The sequence below is a fragment of the Lygodium microphyllum genome, chromosome 23 (genome assembly GCF_053477565.2).
Source record: "Lygodium microphyllum isolate KBCC chromosome 23, Lygodium_microphyllum_v1.1.10, whole genome shotgun sequence".
Lineage (NCBI taxonomy): Eukaryota > Viridiplantae > Streptophyta > Polypodiopsida > Schizaeales > Lygodiaceae > Lygodium > Lygodium microphyllum.
In genome coordinates this window covers 77,821,235-77,838,614 of record NC_141157.1, presented here as the reverse complement: position 1 = coordinate 77,838,614, position 17,380 = coordinate 77,821,235, and the positions used below count along the sequence as shown (strand labels likewise).

At 43.4% G+C, this 17,380-nt stretch overlaps 1 protein-coding gene across 5 annotated transcripts in view; it reads left to right on the top strand.

Moving 5' to 3' along the window:
• Positions 1 to 602: 602 nt before the first annotated feature.
• Positions 603 to 17,380, top strand: part of LOC148016368 (Calcineurin-like metallo-phosphoesterase superfamily protein) — a 91,755-nt gene continuing 74,977 nt past the window's right edge. For 3 of the 5 annotated variants that reach the window (XR_015688018.1, XR_015688019.1, XM_087663602.1), the window contains exons 1-4: positions 604 to 969; positions 11,868 to 12,095; positions 12,246 to 12,367; positions 12,452 to 12,512. Coding sequence is in view for 3 of the 5 variants with exons in the window: in XM_087663602.1 (XP_087519728.1) it covers positions 772 to 969; positions 11,868 to 12,095; positions 12,246 to 12,367; positions 12,452 to 12,512 (609 nt within the window). In the remaining 2 variants the exon portion in view is untranslated. Of the gene's footprint in view, positions 970 to 11,867; positions 12,096 to 12,245; positions 12,368 to 12,451; positions 12,513 to 17,380 lie in introns of all 5 variants that reach the window. The other 2 variants (XM_087663603.1, XM_087663604.1) reach the window with 1 other exon arrangement.

Sequence of the window (17,380 nt, the reverse complement as noted above, 5' to 3'; positions counted from 1 at the left end):
ACTCGGCACCCTTTTCGCGGGGAGGGCGGGTGTTGGACGTGCGGCACCCACCCCTGCCATTCTTCGTGGGGAGGCTGGGGGCTGCCACGTGGCACCCGCCCCCAACCTCCCCTTAACTAATAGTAAAGATGCATATAGCTCTAGTGTAATTCAAATATCTCATGATACTTTTTATTACTTGCCAATGTTTCTTACCAAAGTTTTTTTGTGTACCTACTAACCACTCCCATAGCATAGGCCATGTTTAGATGCGTAGCATCCATGGCATACATCAAGCTATAGTCCTAGAATTGCCTTTGGTTGTGACACCTTCGACATACATCATAGCGAGAGCCCTATGAAAGAATGTTTAAGATCTCGAGAGGCCACTCAAAATTTTGAAGGGAAATCTGAATAGTTTAATATACATTTATTATATTTATAACTAGAAATACGACTTTGGTAAAATTTGAAAGCTTTTAAAAGATTTTTGGAATTCATTGTACATTAAAGCTAGGTTTTTCTTGAACGCCACCCTTCGTTAGAAGTCTCGATGTAAGTCGTGAGTCGTGACGTTCAGGTGGCGCAAACTCCTTTCCTACGAAACAGCCCAAAATTTGAATGCAATCATTGGGAGGCCAAGCAAGAATCGCCACAGTACGCCGCGTGGCAACAGACGTGTAAAATGATGAATTGGAAAGGATCATCGCACAAAAGCGCTCCATGCGTTGCTTGAGCCTGACGCAAAGTTGCGATAAAATTCATAGGACAAGGCCGCGATGATATCATACGATGACGATGATGGTTATGGTTAAACTGCGCGTACTGCCTATGGTCTGGCTTTTGGTGTTCGGTTGCCTCTTCCTCCTCTCTCCATCGGAAGCTCGCTTTGATCAACAATCGAAGACAGAAGCTCCTGATAGCGCCGCTACTGAAGCTCCTTTGACAAGGATTGCTTTTGGGTCCTGTGCAAAGCAGAACGAACCTCAGGTTAGTAATCCTTGACATGCACACAAGAAGTGTTTCACAGGTTCCCTGGCGTTGTCGTATAGCGTTCAGCATTATGAGTTCCGAGAGAAGCATACCTAGCTACTTAGAGGCAGGGGGGCTGCCACCCTGGGGTCCATATAGGGTTGAACATCACTCGGGAAGCACAAGGTACCGCATACCTAGCTAGGTGCAGTGGGAGGCAGGGGGACTGCAGGCCTGGCACCTGGGCATGGGGACCCTCCCCGCCGCGCCCCACCCCCCCCTTGCACCCAGCTAGGTATGTGGTCCTTCCCTCACAAGAACTAATGATGTCACCTAAGTGCAATGCCTCCCTCATAGAAGCTCATGATGTCGTCATAATGCACAATGGCAATTATGTTGGGAATTTGTTTTGCCCCCTACCCCCAAGCACATTTAGCTAGGTATGTGGTGCGTCCCTCACAGAAGCTCATGATGTCATCCTATTTCACAATGTGGGAAGTGAATTTGTCTGAAACCTCTTGTGATGGGGCTCCACTTCACTGGTATATAGGGCAGATTCAAAGATTGATTTTTGATGGAAATCTGGCCTATTGTTATGCATGTATGGGGAAATGATTCTGGATGAGGCGCTTTGTATCTTGCCCACCCTGGGTTGATTGATTTTGGTGAGTGGGGAGCTGGTTTTGCTCTGTTGCACGTGTACTCAATTGTTACTCGAGCAGTTATGTTCTTTCCATGTGGCCCAGCATTCCTGGTCGTTTGGTTTTTGTTGGTGACACGCACCCTTGTGCATGCTTCCTGCAATTAGTAACCGTAAATTTTCACCCGAGCAGCAAGTGTCTTCTTTGAATACATACAGTACTAAAGTCTAGTATAAGTTTTGGTCTTTGATGAAACTTCTGTGAATCACTGCTTCACCTACAACACTAGTAAGTGTTGGATTTGGACACTTGCACTGCACCTGATACAATCAGCAAAGAATACCGACAATGTTGTTTCACGATTTCAATAACCAACGAACATGAGGCAAGGATTTTGATGCATCCAATTATAAGGCTGATTATGTGACGGTTGGTATGGCAAGCAGCAGGGTAATGGCAAATGACATGGGCTGTCAAAACTACAGGTGAAAGTGATTTGTCATCTGGCTTGTTGTCCAGGTCTCCTGATATTGGTTGACCCTATCTGCAATGCAAGGCTCTGCGCTGTCTGATTGCTGCTGGTAGAGTTTGCCTGTTTGCCCTGTTCTCCTGTTATTGGTTGGTTCTACCTGCTGGGTGCTGTCTGATTGCTGCTGTTCTGGTATTAATTGTTCTGTGCTTCGTATTCAGCTGCTAGCATTATGCACAACAAAAAGTGATGGCTTATTGTGGCATGCAATTATTTCTAGGCTCAATTATGGATCTTTCCACCTGCTGTTTGTGGGAAGGTTCATTATGAGATTAGAAGAACAAAAGCCCAAGGTGTGGAAGCAGACAAAGGCGATTTTTGGGCACTTACAATTTTTTGAAGGACATCATGTTGTAATTTTTTTAGAGAGAGACTAACTCATATGCAAATTGTAATGCATTTCTGAGTAAGGCATCGTAGGCATCGAGCTTCAGCTCACTAAAACCGGAAAAGCCGATTAAAATTGGAAAGCATGCATGAAACAAGAGAAGTCCAGTTTCAGGCCAAAAAGAGGGGTAGGGTGCCCAAAAATCAAGCCCATGTATGACAACCACAAAATGAATGGATAATCACACTCTTTTGTTGTGCAATATTGCAGAGCTCTTTTCTTGTTTCTTGCTTCTATCCTTTTGCTTGTGTGGAGAGTAGGAAAGAGAGAGAGGGAGAATGCAAGGTCACAAATGGAGTTGTCCTTGACATGGCATGCCTTGAGTAAGTTATGTCAGAAGCATGTAGTCACATACTCAGGATTGAGTAACCATGATGTACCTCATGAACCAAATGGTCCTCTTCTACATGACAAAAGAGGTCATTTTATCAAGCCTCAAGCACTTGCTTATCACATCACTTGTGACCCTATTCCATAGTGCATTTTCCAAAGAGCTTAACTCTCATTTGTATGTGATATACATGACCGTTTATACTTGACTCGATTCTTGTTGAGACATTTGAGTATACATGCCTTAAGGTTGTGTGTGACCCTACTCTCATAAGTCCCCTAAGCATTGTTGTCATTTGAGCCCATGCTCACCACTCCAACTTGCCAAGCCTTGGCCTAGAGAGAGAAAACTATTGGGTGGCACCCCTAGATAAAGCACCTTCAACTCAACTAAGAATTCGTGATTTACAACCTTGGACTTACATCACTTCAAGATCCTCTACTTTGGTAGAATCATTGCTTGCATGCAACAAGAGAACTTGTTGATTTGGGAATGTTGTGCGAAGAGATCTCGCCTACCCTTTGATAGGAATCATTGAGGTATTATGTGAGTGAACACCTAAAGTGCTTTATCTCTCATTGGATGCATAATCCTTGGCCCCAGTTACATTGTGGAGCTCCCAACCACCAGACCAAGCAAGGGATAACACAAACAAGTCTCGCTTTAGACCCATTAAGGTAGTACATTACAAAATACCTTGAGGGTATTCTCTTCATGCCCTCTCAATCACCAACCACCAAGTACGTAGGTTCACAAGCATCTAAACTCAAAAGAGACAGCCATACTTGCAAGGTAATGCTCTCAAAGCATTGCCGTAAAGAATACCTTGAGAGGTTCAAAGCCTCTAAAGCCCTTGAGGCATAGCGATCACACCCTATCCCTTGGAAACATCAAACATCATCACATACTTGCTGATCTAGATTTGTGCATGTTGAGGAAACCTAGTGGGGGGAAGCACATACTTTGATTAGGATCTAGGAAGGATTTCAACCATGTCAAAATAGACATTCATTGAGTTATCGAAGGGTGGAGCAACTTGGAGGCTTGATTCAAAGACCTTGTACTCATTAGATACATAACAATACTCAATGTGGGGCTTGGAAAGCACAATAAGAAGGTAAGAAAGACCTAATTATGAAGCCAACTCTTGAACTCATGAAGGAGTTGCAAGAACTCAAACATCAAACATCATCACATACATCGGGAGGAAAGCTGACAAGGAAATAGCTCCCAAATCGAATCTCACCCTGGCTAAACTCTTTACTAAGCAGTTGTTGCTAGACAATTCAACCAATGATCAAAGTAGTGTGGCATTGGCAACTTCAATCCTAGCCGGACTATGAAGAGTATTTAACACTAAGAATTAAACAAAAATTCCCATAGTCACAAAGCAAATCGAGAAGTATAAAGCAAGAAATGTTCTCTATCGACGAATTCTAATAATTTTGTAAGGCCAACAACCTCCAAAACTCTAACAAATGAGCACAAACGTTTAGGCTATGTTTGGGAGAGAAGGGTAGGACTTGGCTTACCAACCTAGATGACTCCGAACACAATGATTTTGATGTGCGCTCAAGGACCTATTTATCAAGATATTTTTGAACGTTGGGAATGTAGATAATCTTACAGTCAAATTGGTGAACGTGAGCTAAAAGCACAAGGAAGAAATTTGTGGCTATATTACCCATGTTCAGAGTCTTTGTAAGAGGATCTTAATAGTTGAGAGACCCATGCAAAATGTTGTCTCCACGGTGTTTATTAATGGGATTAGAAATGAGGAGCTTTACAAAGTGCTAGCCAGCAATTCAAGTTTGCAAAGGAACATGTTGGCCAAGGTTTTCAAAGAAGCAATACATGTTGATGACCTACTAAAGAAAAGGGACGCTAAGGCTATTCAATCAACAAGCATTATCACCATACATAGTGAAAGATCCACAATCTACAATGAGCAGGCTCTCTCAAATGTGCAAGACAAAGGGAAAGGCATGGACCCCATATAAGAAATGGCTGGTCTTACGTTGGAGCTCGCAAAGCTTTAGGATGAATTGAAGTGACCCATGAGACCACATGTGTGGTGTATTCATTGTGGCGGCAACTACCTTCTGGCAAATGGCCCAATCCCCAAGTGCACACTCGCACAAATTGTGGAAGATTTGGACACAAGGCCATGCATTGTTGATTGCCTAGAGGCTAGGAGGTTGCCATACTCTCAGCACTACTTGTAATCATTCTATTAGATGAATAGACCACTCAACTACAAGAGGTGAGCTCCATTGGTGCTGCTAGCACCCAATGAGCAAAAACCCGTAGCACCTGGCGTGAATATCAATCCAACAAGAATACCTAGATTGCCTTAATCCATCATCACTCATCCATCTAGTGACATACCTATACATGTCATGGAAGAGCCATTGGAAGAAGAATCTTACATGAACCTGTATGTCACCTATGACAAGGAAGGGTATTCTAACCTCATGGATTTTAGACCAATTCTAGTTATGGCTTTAGTGAGAGGAAGAGATTGAGGAATGGGGGGGACTCCAGAACCTCTCACCTGTTTGACTTGTGGTTGACTTGTGGCCGCCTAGTACATATTTCATTGAGATGTCCCAAGAGAAAACAAACTAAAAAAGACAAGGCTGATTTAAGGTGTTCAGAGTGTGGCATCACGCATCTATGCGACAATTGTTCCAGATGAAATTCCTCCGCTAGCTCACCAATTGTGCCTTTAGTGCCACTTGAACTTTTTAGCATGGAAGCACTGGGTGATGATGCCACCCCAATACCCTTGAATGTAATGACTAGAGCCCAAGTGAAGCAGGATTGCATCTTAGTGTCAGGAACCAACACCCTAGATGCATCATCGATAGAGAAAAAGAACCAAAAGAAGAGAAAAAAGAGAGCTGAAGTGAAATTCACCTTGAAGTTAAAGAACTGTAAGGAAGTACTCGTCTACAAATAACAATGAAGATAATGAATAAATAATGAATGCTGAATATATATGATGCTCAATGCAACAAACACACTATGCAAAGGTGAAATATAGACCCTCAACTCCCATGCCTCTAGGATCGAGGCAGAGAGTCTGAGCTGGAGAGTGCGTTGTACTTTGATAGATCCCAAATTGCAGTAGATAGCCTCCATGAATGTCTGATAACAAAAGTGCAGCTTAGGTGTTCCCAGATTTGTGACAGATGGAGTTAGACAACAGTAAATCAGCAAACCCAGGTAGTGATGATGACATGGCAGACTAGCAAAGGTTGAAAGCTGCAAAAGGTAGGTTGTTGGGTGATGTGGGAGCACAAGCAAGAGTGTAAACAGCAAAATGCTGACTGTTTGATGACATCAGCAGCAATCAATAATGGATTTGGGTAGAACGTTGGTTAGGGTGATGACAGCGATAAACACAGCAAATGCAGGTTGAACAGCAGGTTGAAAGCAGTCACTAGCAGTAGTAGGGTGCTGGACAGCAGGGGCTTGATGATGGACAAGAGTGGGCAGCAGCTCAAACTAAAATATCCTCTGCAAACAGGGTGTGGGTACTAGAGAGAAGGCACTTGCAAACTGCAAAAACGAGATTAAGGCTGAGTGGTGGGTAGCCTATCTATTTATAGATGGATGGGTCCTTCCAAATTAGGGTTTGGCTTATGGGGCACATACACTCTCTAGGATCGTGTTTCTTTTTAATACAAGTTTGGTAATTTTGAGTTTTGGGATTGTAATTAAGAGTCGGGTAGAGTGGGCCTTTGCTATCGCCTTGCTAGGAAGTAGCTCGCAAATATGGACTAAGCTCACATCCTCTGATGTCTCTACGGATATGAGGTGGGCCTGTGGTCTCGACAAACCATGTAGACATACCCTCTGGAGTTGAGAATGAAATTGGTTGTGATGGTTGACCGGTGGTAGTATGGGTTTGAGTCCTCCACTGCCCCTGATTTTGATTGCCACCATCTTGCCTCCCTTGTTGGGGGTTACTGACTGAGGGGCGGGGGTCTAATTATTGGGTTTTGGTTAGGTGTCTCTTGCCTTTCATGGACACTTGTTGTCAAAATGGCCAGCCTTTTGATAGTGTTGGCAATACCTTTTTCTTTTGGTACATTTTGCCATGCGGGTTTGATAGCAAACTAGGTCTCCCATATGATTTACTTAATTGATTTTTTTGTTGCTTTTGATTTTGATTTTAGTTTTCGTTTTGGTTTTGTGCTTTCTTGTGTTTCCCTTGTTGCCTCCTCTCAGCAAAAGTGGTGATAAGAGTCCCCTCTAAAGAGGACATGCTATGGAATTGAATGAATAATCGAGCGTAACATGGTGGTCGACCTTGAAGTTATAGCATGGGGGCATAGTTGGCTATGAAATCACTTGCTGCATGAAATTGAAATGTCTCTTAGGGAGCTTGTTAAGGAATAATGTGACCTAGTCGTTAAGGGACTTAGGAGCCCTTGTGGTGGGAGAATTTGCGAGTAATCACCGATATTTAGATAGCTTGATCTTAAGGTCATCCTTGTCTGCGATCCTAAATTCTTTGAACAACTCATGGTGGAGATTTATCTGATGAGTCCTATCCCAAGCTGCTTAGTAGTCAGTCAAGTGTCCCCACCCCTTTGATGCAAGGTCAAAATGTTGTAGATGAGAATGAAACTTTGGAGTAAGCTTTGCATCAACTCAATGGTGATAGAGGCATTTCCAGCGTTCCAAGAACGGACAACTTTGTATGGAACAAGGTGAGAGTCTAGTTGGGGTTCCAGCCCTTGGATGATGTCCCCAAGTTCTAAGAGTCCAAGACATGCCTAATTAGGTTTGACCAAGTAGTGTAGTTAGACTCGTTAATGTTGGATTTCACTCACGCCTACGCTCACAGAGGAGTGTCCGTGATCAGTAGGACACTGGGGCACTTTTTAATCTTCGTACGAGAGGTTTTTTCCCCTAGATTTATTCTCTTTATTTTATGTGTCTATGTTACACATTTATGGGTACTTATAGTGCTACACACACTTCGGGTGTGAACATCCTCTTACAACCCTAAGGTTTAAGGGTTTTACCTTGTACTTTCATCTTACACTTTTAGTCTATTGCATCGGGTGTCGTGCTTCACTCTCCACACTGTCTACTGCACTCTCAAATGAGCTTCGATCCTCTCCACCTCACGTTTGGTATCAGAGCAGTCAGCTCTCTTCTGCGCCAGTCAGTACCTTGCAAATAGTGCTGCCAAGTCAGTTAGAGCAGCACCCTCAGCCCAGCGTTGTGCCAGCCTGAGCAGCTGCCCACCGGCCCGTCTGTGCCCTTGTTGCGCCGCTCGCGCCCTGTACTGGTGCCCCTTTGCAGTTGGCCCTTAGCGTCCGTTGCTCCGCCTACTTGTGCCGCCTGCCGCCTGCCTGTGGCGCCCTTGGTCTTTGTGTAGTCTGCCAGTGTGGCGCCTGTTGTACACAATTGCAGCTTTGTCTATGCTTGTGGCCAGCCACCATGACTGCAACGCCTCCAGCTTGACTAGTGTCGCCTCCAACTCCACTAGCACCTCCTGCCACCAGCATGATTGTGATTGCTCCCGACTCCAGTCAGCTCCCACACCACCGAGTACAATTTGTCAAAGTAAATATATTTTTTATTCCAGATTAATCTCTCGAACAAAGATTTTTGCTCGGGTAGGCACAACAATCTGAGTACGTGTCTGGGACACGATTGATGCAAAAATTTCTTAGCAAATCAGTCAACAATTTTGGGGCTTTTGGGTTTTGTGAAGACATTGGTACATGCAGAGCGATTTCAGTCTGAAATAGACTGTTTTTAAGCATCTTGGGGCAAGAAATTTTGGGCCTTTTGCTTCCACAACGTTGCTGAGCATTAAATGCACCTTGGACTGCGTGCATTACAAACAGTTTTGACAGAGTGAACTTCAGTTTGCTAATTGCAGCAACCTATTTGCTGTAATTTCTGAAAATTTTGAGATTTCTAGGTTGGTCTAGCTTGGACATTGCTCTTTTTACTCTTTTTGGCATTGATTATCATGGCAAATCAGGGAGGTGATGTATTTACCTATGTATCCAAGGAGGACAGGTTGGATGGTAACAACTATTCACTCTAGTCCTTCATGATGAAGAATGTGCTGATTGTGAAGAATCTTTGGGACTACGTAAGCAGAGAAGAAGTTAGGCCCCAAGTTGTGGCTCCTACTACTCCTCCAGGAGGATGTGGACAACGAGCAACTTAGCTTGTTCAGCCTGCTCCACTTCAGCCACTACCCCAACGATTAGCAGCTCAAAAGGCATGGGATACATGGGATGCAAAGGCTTTGTCACTGATTGCATTGGCAGTTCAGCGGTCTATCATCCCTCACATTCGGTCTGCAACTTCTTCACGAGAAGCCTGGCTGACTTTGGAGCAGATGTTTGCTGGTAAGAATGAGACCCATATCTCTTTCTTAAAGAAAGAGCTTGAGACACTGAAGATGGATGAGGGTGATTCTATGTAGGATCACCTAAACAAAATTCAGGACTTTCATAAGGAGCTTATGAATTTCGATGAGTATTACTCAGATGCACAGTTGATATCTACTACATTGAATTCATTGCCGCCCTCGTACTTGGCCTTTCATATGGCCTTGAACCTTACCATGAGGATTGCCCCACAGCCGATTGCTTTTCTTCAGCTGGTCAGTTTGCTCTTAGAGGAGGAGCAAACAAGAAGAAATAGTGGTGTGGATGTCATAGCCTCTGAGCAGGCTTTTATGGCACGACAGAAGGGCAAGGGCAGCCAAGCAAAGAATGCTCTGCAGAGCTCTGGGACTCCTTGTGTTTACATAAAGAAGTAGGTTCTCTTCGAGACTTAAACAATTGTGAATTGATTATACTATTCCTTCATCCTCTCGAGTATCACTAAAATATTGCAAAGAAGTAGAGACTTGAAAAGATGAACTATAAATAGGCATGTTTGGCACTGCATTGAATGGAGGGGCAGAAAATAAAGGCTTGTACTCTGTGTTGGTTTCTCTAGTGGAATGGCCAGTCCCATGTAGAGTGTTTGTCCTTGCAAAATCAGTAGGTCTATGCATTGAATCTAGAGGGGATAACAAAGATTTACCTTCTAATATAGTTGTTGAGCTCGATGCATAAGAATGAGATTGTACTCGACTCAAGTTATCTCATACGGTCTTCAGACTCCATGGTGCTCTGATGCCTCTCCTCCTATGTTAGATCCTTGCGGAGCAACTTGTGAAGCCCACTCTTTGCATAGAGGGTTTTGGAGACAAAAGCGGTGTAGACACGTTCAAATTCATCTTCTCTCTACGAATCTATTTCTGATAACGAGGTATTTGATCAAAAGCCTAGGTTTCTTCGGTGAGTACCTAGCTTTGATACCATGTAAACAAATACTCTTCTATAGATAACATACACAATCATATGACAAAGCACAGATTGATAAGGAACACAATTAGGGTTAGGGTAAGTCAGAGAAAATGAACACTGAAGAAGATAATGGATAAATAATGAATGCTGAATATATATATGATGCGCCATGTAACAAACATACTGTGCAAAGGTGAAATACTGACCCTTGAACTCCCATGTCTCTAGGACCAAGACAGAGAGTATGAGCTGTAGAGTGCGTCATACTTTGACGGATCCTAGTTGATAGCCTCCATGAATGTCCAGCAACAGTAAATGCAGCTCAAGTGTGGTTGGATCAATGATAAATGGGTAGAGTGGGCTGTAATAGCAAATTGGAGGCAGATCTAATGACCTGGCAGGCTGATGATGATGGAGAACAGCAAAACGCTGACTGATGTGACACATGGTGGGCAGGTGACTGGCTGAAACAGTAAAATGCAGGCTACAGATGGTCATACGGCAGAAGACGCTGACTTGGTAGGCACATGTAGCAACTGATGAGCTGGAATAGTGTGGGTAGCAGTTGCTAGCTGATTATCAGCAAGAATCAGGCAGAAAACAGTACCAACTGATGGAGATGGCTGGATAGTATGCATCAAATGATGGACAGCAATGGGTAGCAACTCGAACTGTGATATCCTCCACGAACAAGGTGTGGACAGCAAAGATAAGGCACTTGCAAACTGCAAAAATGAGATTGGGCTGAGTGGTGGTCAGCTTGTCTATTTGTATATGGAAGGGTCCTCCCAAATTAGGGTTTGGCTCAAGGGACATAGACACTCTCTAGGATTGCGTTTCTTTTCAATAAAAGTTTGGTAATTTTGAGTTTTGGGGCTGTAATAAGAGCTAATTAAGTTTAGAAATGCATTTTAGCTCAATAAACTCTACAACCTCTTGCATCTCTTATGGAGAGTATGGATGATCTCTGTCCAAATCCTCAAGAGGGTCTTTGTAGTGGAGACATCCTAGAGATCTACAGCATGGCTACACCTTGCAGTCCAAATGTACCATGGGAGAATGCTAGCAATCAGCTTCCATTTGTGAGTGTCCCTGAGTTCGCCGCATTTGTCCCTTGCCCCTTTCAAGGGATTAGATGAAATTGAGAGGCAACATGGTGAGCTGCCATTTCGTATCTTTTAAGTGAGCTTGGAGACACCACAAAAGGACAAATATCATGCGTATTCATTAAAGATATAACATATCCATGGTTATTGGGTTCTTTCTTCAAATGTAACTTCTTTACTAAAGTATATCTTAGGACAATGTGTGAGACCTTCTTGCACAAATTAGACTGGTTTGATTTCTCACAGCATTATTCTTCTACTTTGGATGTTCTTTTTTACTCTTAAGTTGAATGGATCACCAGACAATCAGCAAGGGCTTGTGTAGGACAAGCCAAGGGTAGACTGTTAAATCAGAGCCCCAGGCAATGACAATCTAGATAGTGGAGAAGTTAAATTATTCATTTTATGCTTTCAATTGTTAGCAGTGAGAGGGAGATATTGAATCAACACTTTCCTCCTAAGTCCAAAAAAAGATTGAGTCAAGTTGTCACAGCAGTGTATGCAACACATAATTTTGTAAAGTATCTTATCTTGCAACGCGATTATGAAAATGACATTCCATTATTTTGATGCTTGAACAGCCCATTTGGGAAGCAATCCTGAAGTTCAACCCAGAACTTTTCATCTGGCTTGGTGACAACATTTATGCAGACAAGAAACATCCAACTCGATTCATAGGAAAAGAGAGAACATATGGACCTTGGAAGAATGCTCCTCGTTTCTCACCAGCTACACCTGAAGATATGGAAAGAAAATACTTTGAAGCTAAACACAAACCAGGATATGTGGAGCTGTGTAAAAGAGCTAGGGTACTTATTATAAATGAGCTGGCAAATATGCTGGTTTTCATCGATTTTCAAGTTTGTTTGATTTTCAGTGGTATTTCTTTGTTGTGCGTCAAAATCAAGTAGGTTCTATTTTTTCACATTAAAGAAATTTGTAATGTGCTCATTTTCCAGGTAATTGGTACTTGGGATGATCATGACTATGGTCTAGATGATTCTGGAAAGGAACTGACTGTAAAGAATACTAGTCAGAAGTTATTACTTGATTTTCTAGATGAGCCTGCAGGGAGTTCAAGGCAAGGCCAAGATACTCTGCACATAGATTTACAGGTTTTTGTCAATTATTGAAGTCATCCCTTGGTAAACTTTCTTTGTTTCAGGCGGATACAAGAAGGTGTGTATGCAGCTTATACATTTGGGCCATCGGGTAAGAAAATCAAGGTCTGTTGGTTTTCCATATTTATGATCTTCTTATTTGTCATCTTCTATAGCAATACAGGTGCTTGATATGTTGCGACATAGGGACTGACTGAGTACTTCAGCTTATCTTCAAATGATCTAACTCTTAACAAGTGTAATTTTTTTGGTCTGGGAATGATCTTTTTGGCTAGTTCAGGGTGCTGTTTTGTTTGCATTTGCCATTATGCAAGTCGTGCAGCAGCTACACATCCTAAATCTCCATCTTAACATTCCTTACAACCAGGGAACAATTGGCACTCACCTTTCGTGTGCAAAAGAAACCTTCAGCAATCAGCTACTTGCATTTTATGAGCCCTGGAGTTGGTAGAAATTTTCAGTAAGTTTCCAAATGTAATGAACATGTGCACATTGCGGCTTTCATTCCGTGTCAAACAACCGGCAGTCCCCTTTTCTGTAAACAGGAAGATTTCATACAATTAACTTTTGCAGGTCTCATCTTGTTATCGTGTTCTCTTAACTGTGTTGACATGGTAAGAATGGGGAAGCTGTAATATTCCCGTTGAAAATGTTACGAGGCCGTGCGAAGTCTCGGGCAAATGATAATGCTAGCATTATGTTAACGGACAGTGCGATTGTATTACGATAGTGGCAGAAACGACATCTAATGGTTTAAAGAAACCTGCATATCCTCGTATGAACCTCCTCTTGGGGGGGAGGTTAAGAGGATAATATTAGATTTATTTCAAAAAAAAAATTTCTTCCTCTTTCCCTCAGCCGAAGCGTGGCTGAGGGAAGAGGTTGGGGCTATGTTGGGAAATAGGAGAGGTGGAGGAAGAGGAGCCATGCAGGCACCACGTGGGGGAGGGAGACCTTACCCCCCTTCCTATAAATACCCCCCTCTAAGGGGGTGAAAAGGGGTGTGGTGGGAAAAACTGAGAGGCCGCGGAGGGGCCGTGAGGAGGCTGCTGCGGAAGGGCCGTGAGGAGGCTGCCGCGAAGGAGAGGGGACTGAGAGGACGCCATTCTGCCCACAAGAAGGAGGGAAAAGACTGTTGTTGCAAGAGGCCGCCGTGCAAGAAGGCCGCCGTGCAAGAAGAGCTGCCGTGCTGCGTGGAGTTGGGGAAAGAAGTTGATGCCGACGCCGTGAGAGAAGGAGGCCGCCGATGTACTCGCTGCAGGCCATCAGCTATCCCCGCCTAGTCCAGTCCGCCAGCTTCGCCGTGTCAGGCCGCCGCCATTTCGTGACGGCCCAATCATAAGATTTTCTTTTTCTTTTTCCCCCTATGTTAATCTCCCAATTTCCTCTCTTTTCCACATCGATTCTGACTTTTAGTCAGAAGCTTCCTAGAAGCTTCTTTTAAGAAGCTTCTAAGGGGGCTTTCATAAGCCCCATTCACACAAGCCATCTATAAGTCCCTTCCCACTAGCCACCGCGGGTTTCAAGGGAACCCATTTTTGTGGAAGAATTCTTGCGCACGAGGGGGAAAAGTCCCAGCTTCCTTAAGCCCTATTTTCGCGTGGCCACCACGGGATTTTAAAAGAAGAAGAAGAAGCTTAGAAAGCCTCCATTCCCATAGCTCTCTCGTAAAAGGACCATCTCCACAATCCAAGCTCCAACCCCACAAGGCCTCCAATAAGCCCAAACCCCGCAAGCCGGTATTCTCAAGGATCCATACTTCGGAGGGGATCTCCTGCGTACGAGGGAAAAGGGGAAAGATCTTGAAGCTGCTTACAACGGTTGGAGAAGACTCACCGATCGCGTAAGGGTAAAGGCAAACCGGAAGTCTGTAAACACGCTAACGATGGCTCCCAAGAAGTCGCAAGGCGCGCCTGCGGGAGGCTCTTCTCCTAGCATTCACGTGGACATCTCCCCGAACCCACAGACCCAGGTTTAAAAAAAAAAAAAAAAATACTATTGTGATTTCATACTAAAGTAATGCGTTAAGCATGACAACTCCATGGATTAGGAAGCAACCGTGCATGTTCAAATTCACCTAACCTAAGTTAAATGCAATTGGTAAAAATTGGTAATTTCAATATAAACGCTAATCGTCCATCCATCTTACGACCTTAACAGTAAATTGCCTTGTCGTGCATTTTCAAAGGAAAGCCACATATTGCCTAGGGTTAAAGAGGAAATTGTTAAGTGCATTGGTCATGAAGGAAGGGAGTATTTTTGCAATAACTCCCTTCGTTAGGATTCGCATGAGGAAATTGTTAATTCCTGTTGCACGGCATGAAAAAGAACCCCGATCTTATATAAGTTGCATGGGAAAAGATGCTTGCAATTAGATTAAATCGACACTTGCCTTAGTATTGCATGAACTTCATTCACGATGTTGTTGTATCTAAGGGTCGCACTTATACTTTCGCAAATTTCATTTCATCAAGTAGCATTTAGGAATGATTGCATGGCTTATAAAAGCATGAAATGCAAATACTTAGACAAAAGGTTGTAGGTGTTATTCCTTGATGTAAATCCTAGTAGGCCCTATGTAAGTTATTCTTCAAATTATCATGCCTTTTGACTTTAGCAAAAAGGGATAGGGCCATTGCGGATCTTATGGTGAAGCTAGACTATGGTGGAAACAATGGTGCAGGGATCAAGGGACTTCAGAGGGGTCCGTTACCTGGGAGAAGTTAAAGCAAGCCGTGCAGGGGAGATATTTGCCACCTGCATATCGTACACAGAAAATGAATGAATTCTATGAGCTAAAACAGCTAGGACTCACCCTTGACGCATACTACTCTAAATTTGTCTCACTCCTAAAGTATGCGCCACAAATGGACACGACGCAGCAGGTGTCCAAATTTTGCGCGGGCTTAAATCCACCCGTAAATACCCGTCTCGAATCTATGCGACCATCAGATCTTCAGGATGCACTCATTCGAGCGGCACCTATAATTCAGGAAGTGCAAGCTAGACCAAGGGGTAACAAAAATTGGTCTTATAGCGACCCGAACAGAGGAGCATTCAGACCCCAAGTTAAGAGAGTTCAAGGCCACAATCAGGGACAAAGGAAGAAAGCAAGGACAAATAACGTCAACAACTTTGTTCCTACTCACAGTAATGGCCGAAACCTCCGATGTTTCCACTGCAACGAACTCGGTCACTTCAAAAGGCAATGTCCCAAGCTCAGCGAGGGACATCGTCAAGGTGCAAGCCGCGGTCAAGGAGCCGCCACCCGTGGAAGAGGAAGAACTGCCTGCATTACCAATAGGCAAAGATGTGAAGCAGAAGAAGAGGAAGATCCGACTATGGAAGCGGAATTCGAAAGAGCGACAGTCCATGCCGCTTTACACAAGAAGGGGCCGAATCGCCAGTTCTCAGTGATTCAAACACCGTCAGACTATCAAGGTAAAGGCTTCAAAACCTTGATTGATTGTGGCAGTACACATTCCTTTATCTCACCAGCGTGTGCTAAAAGATTAGGAATAGCCACAGTAGAAGCACCTACCCTACTTGTGGAATTGGCAAACGGTCGTGAGGTAACTTGTACCAGGCAAACTGCTAAGGAAGAGTTCTTTCTGGGAGGAAAGAAAACCTCAGTTAAATTCAGAGTCATGAATTTAGGTATCCATGAGTGTCTACTCGGGATGGATTGGCTTAAGCCTAATGACGCCCATATCCACTGTGGAAATGGTCAAGTTTCCTTTCGAAACTCTGAAAGAGAGTTTGTTTCAACTCAAGGTGAGGCAGGAGTGCCAAGAATCCAGTTAGCCAAAGTATCGCGGATCATAAAAGGGGTTAGAAAAGGATTACCTGTTTACCTGATCAAACTCAACAAGTTAGATCAAAAGCAAGAGTCTCATGAGGGACCCTCTTGGCTAAAGGAATACGCTGACGTATTCCCTGAGGAATTAACTGAACTTCCACCTCCAAGAGAAGTTGATCATGAAATAAGGCTAATGCCTGGAGCTGCGCCAATTGCAAAGAGACCTTATAGAATGTCCATACCAGAAGCTATTGAGTTGAAGGAACAACTCAAGCAACTGTTAGATCAGGGTTACATCCGGCCTAGCAACTCACCATGGGGAGCTCCAGTACTATTCCAGAAAAAGAAAGATGGGACACTTCGACTATGTATTGATTACCGTGGGTTGAATCAATCAACAGTCAAGAACAAGTATCCTATTCCTAGAATAGATGAGCTTCTTGATCGCCTTCAAGGTGCAAAGATCTTCTCCAAAATTGATCTCAGGTCAGGTTACTATCAAATAAGGATCAAGGATGAAGATATTCCAAAAACAGCCTTCAATACAAGATATGGGCACTTTGAGTTCTTGGTTATGTCATTCGAGCTTACAAATGCACCTGCCACCTTCAATAGATTAATGCAGGATATTTTTAGACCATATCTTGATGATTTCGTGCTTGTCTTCTTCGATGACACTTTAGTTTATTCTAAACAGGAAGAAGATCATGAACCTCAACTTCGGATTGTCCTTGAGACAATGAGGTCTCATAAGCTGTATGCAAAAATGAAGAAATGTGCATTCTTGAAACGTCAGATTGAATATCTAGGATTCATAGTATCATCAGAAGGAATATCAGTAGACCCAGCCAAAGTCAGAGATGTGCTTGAATGGCCAATACCAGTATCCGTCAAAGAAATACGTAGTTTTCTTGGCTTGACAGGATGGTATAGGGTCTTTATCAAAAACTATGCTTTGATTGCAGCACCTCTTACCGACTTACTAAAGAAGCAGACTTCTATTACATGGTAAACTCTCGAACAAAATAGCTTCGACCAATTAAAGCAATGTTTGGTATCAGCACCTATTCTAAAACTTCCTGACCTCAATAAGGAGTTCAAGGTAGTAACTGATGCCAGCATTCTTGCCTTGGGGTGTGTACTTATGCAGGAAGGTCATCCAGTAGCATATTCT